Source organism: Silurus aristotelis (genome assembly GCF_946808225.1).
Source record: "Silurus aristotelis genome assembly, chromosome: 24".
Classification (NCBI taxonomy): domain Eukaryota; kingdom Metazoa; phylum Chordata; class Actinopteri; order Siluriformes; family Siluridae; genus Silurus; species Silurus aristotelis.
In genome coordinates this window covers 4,311,924-4,315,499 of record NC_139597.1, presented here as the reverse complement: position 1 = coordinate 4,315,499, position 3,576 = coordinate 4,311,924, and the positions used below count along the sequence as shown (strand labels likewise).

Here is a 3,576-nt window from a genome sequence, read left to right as displayed (position 1 = left end):
TCAATCACCAACGCTTTACAAATTCGAAGCTTGTCTTTGCTCTATTACCTTGGATAAATGTTATTTTTTCCATTTGCCTGAAAGACGGAGTATCTCCTTTCTAGCTTAATGTAACGTTTATCCACTTGGCCTTGCTAGAACTCTATTCAACTAATTTAAATTCCCACTGTTGCTAAAAGCCAAGCTCAGATCTGTTTGTTGTAATAGGTCTCATGTTACAGCCCTGAACCCGTATCTCAATCCAAAAGCAATAAAAAAAAAAACACTGAACACTGACTTTGAGGCTTTTGCCGGCAAACATTTACTTCCGTCTCACTTTGTAACAGCATTTTTACGTCGAGGTCTAAGGTCACAGATTTGCCTGAAAACCACTTGTCATTAGAGCAACAATGGGCAGAAAATCCAAAGGAAAGGTAAACAGTGACCTCAGTAACCTTTGACCTGCTTGTACAATCTTCGACATTCAGTCTGAACCCAGAGATCCTTGTAGATTTGGTGTGCGAGTGTGACAGAATTCTTGTAAAGCATTTTTTACATGGTTGCCATTCGACAGCCGGATGCTGTATGGAGTAGGAGAGGATATATGAACCCTCGGATTACCTGTTTCCTTTTGAGCCGGTGTGCGTTTCAGGATAACCCAGCATGTCACTCAGGGGGTTAAAGAAATTGTTTGAGGTTTGAAGGTAAGACCTGTGCTACAGATATATTTCCCTAGTATTCCTGAACAAATTCGATTTACAGTGTTTGACGCCATACCAGTTCGGACTTGTTGCTGGAACATTTCAGCAAGGAGCCAGATGGAATCGTATCATATAAAATACTGCCGGAGACATGTCTCTTCGGTCTGCAAGATTGTGACTTATTTATCTGGATCTCGCCTTCCTTCTTTAGCTCCAATTGAAAATGTGGCCAGTGATTTTGCTGTTTTGGATCAGTGCTGGAGCGACTAAGACTTTAGTGCTTCAACCAAGTAAGTACTGAAAGTATACAAATACACAATATCTGATTTGGGTTTTGCTCTGGTTGCTGTATGCTTGTGTAACTTAATTAGGACCAAAATGCTTGGTTTTTTTCCATTGGGTAAAAAAAAAAAAATCTATTTAGCAAAACCTTGAATTAATTTTCCTTGTTTTTTTTTTTTCCTTTTACAGGTTTGAATGTATCATTGCATCACAATGTATCTTTAGAGCATGAGACCTGGGCGAAATGGGGTCCTGATCACTTCCAGCAACCTCCAGCAGCAGGGGAAGAAGAGCTGAAATGGAAGAATGAGCCTATAACGCAGATTACTATAACAGTAAAAAAGGAAGAAGAACCTGATGTTGTACATGTTCAAAAAATCAGGGAAGACAAGCATCAAGTCCTGAAGGAGGAGCGAAGAAAAAGCAATGGGGGAAAGCACCGTCATGAGAAAAGGCAGGATGAAAGGATAAATGAGGAGAACAAAACCAGAGATCAAGGTGTAGATCCATTTATAACTCAGTCAGTGGACACGCCCCTTGCTACTAAGTCTTTTTTAAACGATTTCTCATCCACCATTATTCCAACTTTGCTCACAACAACCACTAAACAAAGTCCTGCAGACATGACCCAGATGAATCCCGATTTGGAAAGAAATTATACATCTTTCTCAGATGTTAACAGACGTTCTTTGTTGGATCTAGAGAACATTTCGACACTGTCGACCAATGAGAACAGCACACATAAGAATCCCTCATTGGCTCAGATCAAGAGTGATGAGAAGAATGCCGAAAAATCAAGACAAAAGACAAAATCCAAAGCGAAACATACGGTGAAAACTAAGAAAAGCAAGGCTCTAAAGAAGAAAAAGAAGGTGAAGGAGAAGAGTACCAATCAGTTGAAAAAGTTAAAACAGGAGAAAGATCAGGTGACCACTGCCCTATATTTTCCATATTTTGAAGACCACTACTGCCCACTAGAGTGTTCTTGTTATGGAAGGTGTGTATTAATACAGCTTGCTGAAATGAAAAGTTCTAAAATGTTTTCCAGAGGTAATAAAATTTGTGCTTTCTTGTTCTCACAGGGTGGTGCAATGTTCAGACAAAGGACTGGAAAAGATTCCTTATGGTATTCCGTACAATTCCCGCTACATCTTGCTTATGAACAACCACATCATTAACATTCCACCAGACCTGCTTTTAGAGTACCTTTCTATGGAGTTCTTGGTGCTTAACAACAACCGCCTGGTAGACGATTCGATTAAGGGTGCCTTCGAAGGCATCCAGGCAATGAAGAGGCTCTATTTGGAGCAGAACCTCCTCCAGAGTGTCCCTGCTGACCTTCCAGCCTCGCTGGAGGAGCTCCGTCTTGATGGGAACGATCTGAAAGTGATTTCAGAGACAGCCTGGTTTCGCTGCCCTGGTCTGCTCATACTCAGCCTGAGCAACAACAGTTTAGAAAGTGTCTCAACCTCGTTCCCTTTTGGAGTTTTGTCTTCACTAAGCAGCCTTCGCACACTCAGCCTATCCCACAACCGCCTTACTTCTGTCCCCTTGCACCTTCCGATTAGCCTTCAAGAGCTGTTCATTCGTGGTAACCTCATCCAACGGCTCCAGCCAGGAATCTTCCAGGGCAAGGCACAGCTTCAAATTTTGGACCTCAGTGCCAACAAGCTGACCAACAAGGGTTTGGGCAAGGGTGCCCTCATCAATGCCACCCACTTGGAAAGTCTCAACCTAGAAGGGAACCTCTTGAAGCAAGTCCCTCGTCACCTTCCAAACTCCATAAAGATTCTTAACTTAGAAGGGAATTCCATCTCAAGCATCAGCAAGGCAACTTTTCTCTCGCTTCCACACTTGGAGCACCTTGGCCTTGCCCGTAACAAGATCTCCAAGGTGGTGCCTGGAGCATTCCGGATGCTTCCCTTGTTACACCAGCTGGATCTCAGTCACAACACTCTTCACCAGGTCCCACGGCAGCTGCCGGCTTGGCTGGTCTATATCGCGCTCAACCACAACAAGATTCAGATGATTCCACGCGATGCGTTCTGCTCGTCGAAAAACTCAAACAAAAGTCATCTGGTTAAGGTGCAGCTGGAGCACAACCTGGTGGACTTAAGCAACCTGGACAGCATGACTTTCAGCTGTCTGAGGGGCTTTCAGGTTGTGCACTTTTACTGAAACTGTACTTCATAGAAAGAAAGTTATAAACTGATATAAAGTGAAAACTAGAACCAATGTGGACTTTTCACTACTGATACTGTCTCAAACAAATGGATTCAGAAGTACAGGTGACAGTATCCTTACATTTACATTCACGGAATTTGGCAGATGCCCCTTATCCAGAGCGACTTACATCTATCTTGTTCATTCAACTGAGCAGCTATGGGGTTAAGGGCCTTGTTCAGGGGCCCAGAAGTGGCAGCTTGGTGTGGCTGGGATTTTGACTCACAACCTTCAGATCCAATGCCTTAACCACTAATATACCATCTCCCTATCATCTTTGGTTGCCCTGGGGTGCAACAAACATGGCCAATGACACAAAGACAAATTCAGTATTAAGTATTTAATGCTTTTGATGATTTGTTGTCAATATTTCCCACTGGACAGCCCACTG

General features: G+C 42.9%; 1 protein-coding gene across 1 annotated transcript; it reads left to right on the top strand.

Moving 5' to 3' along the window:
- The first annotated feature begins 255 nt into the window (after positions 1 to 255).
- LOC310718880 (podocan) lies at positions 256 to 3,277 on the top strand. The gene is made up of 4 exons (XM_083527991.1): positions 256 to 683; positions 892 to 970; positions 1,152 to 1,959; positions 2,045 to 3,277. The coding sequence occupies exons 2-4, from the start codon at positions 904 to 906 to the stop codon at positions 3,138 to 3,140; spliced, it is 1,971 nt and encodes a 656-aa protein (XP_083384117.1). The 5' UTR covers positions 256 to 683; positions 892 to 903; the 3' UTR covers positions 3,141 to 3,277.
- Positions 3,278 to 3,576: the final 299 nt, after the last annotated feature.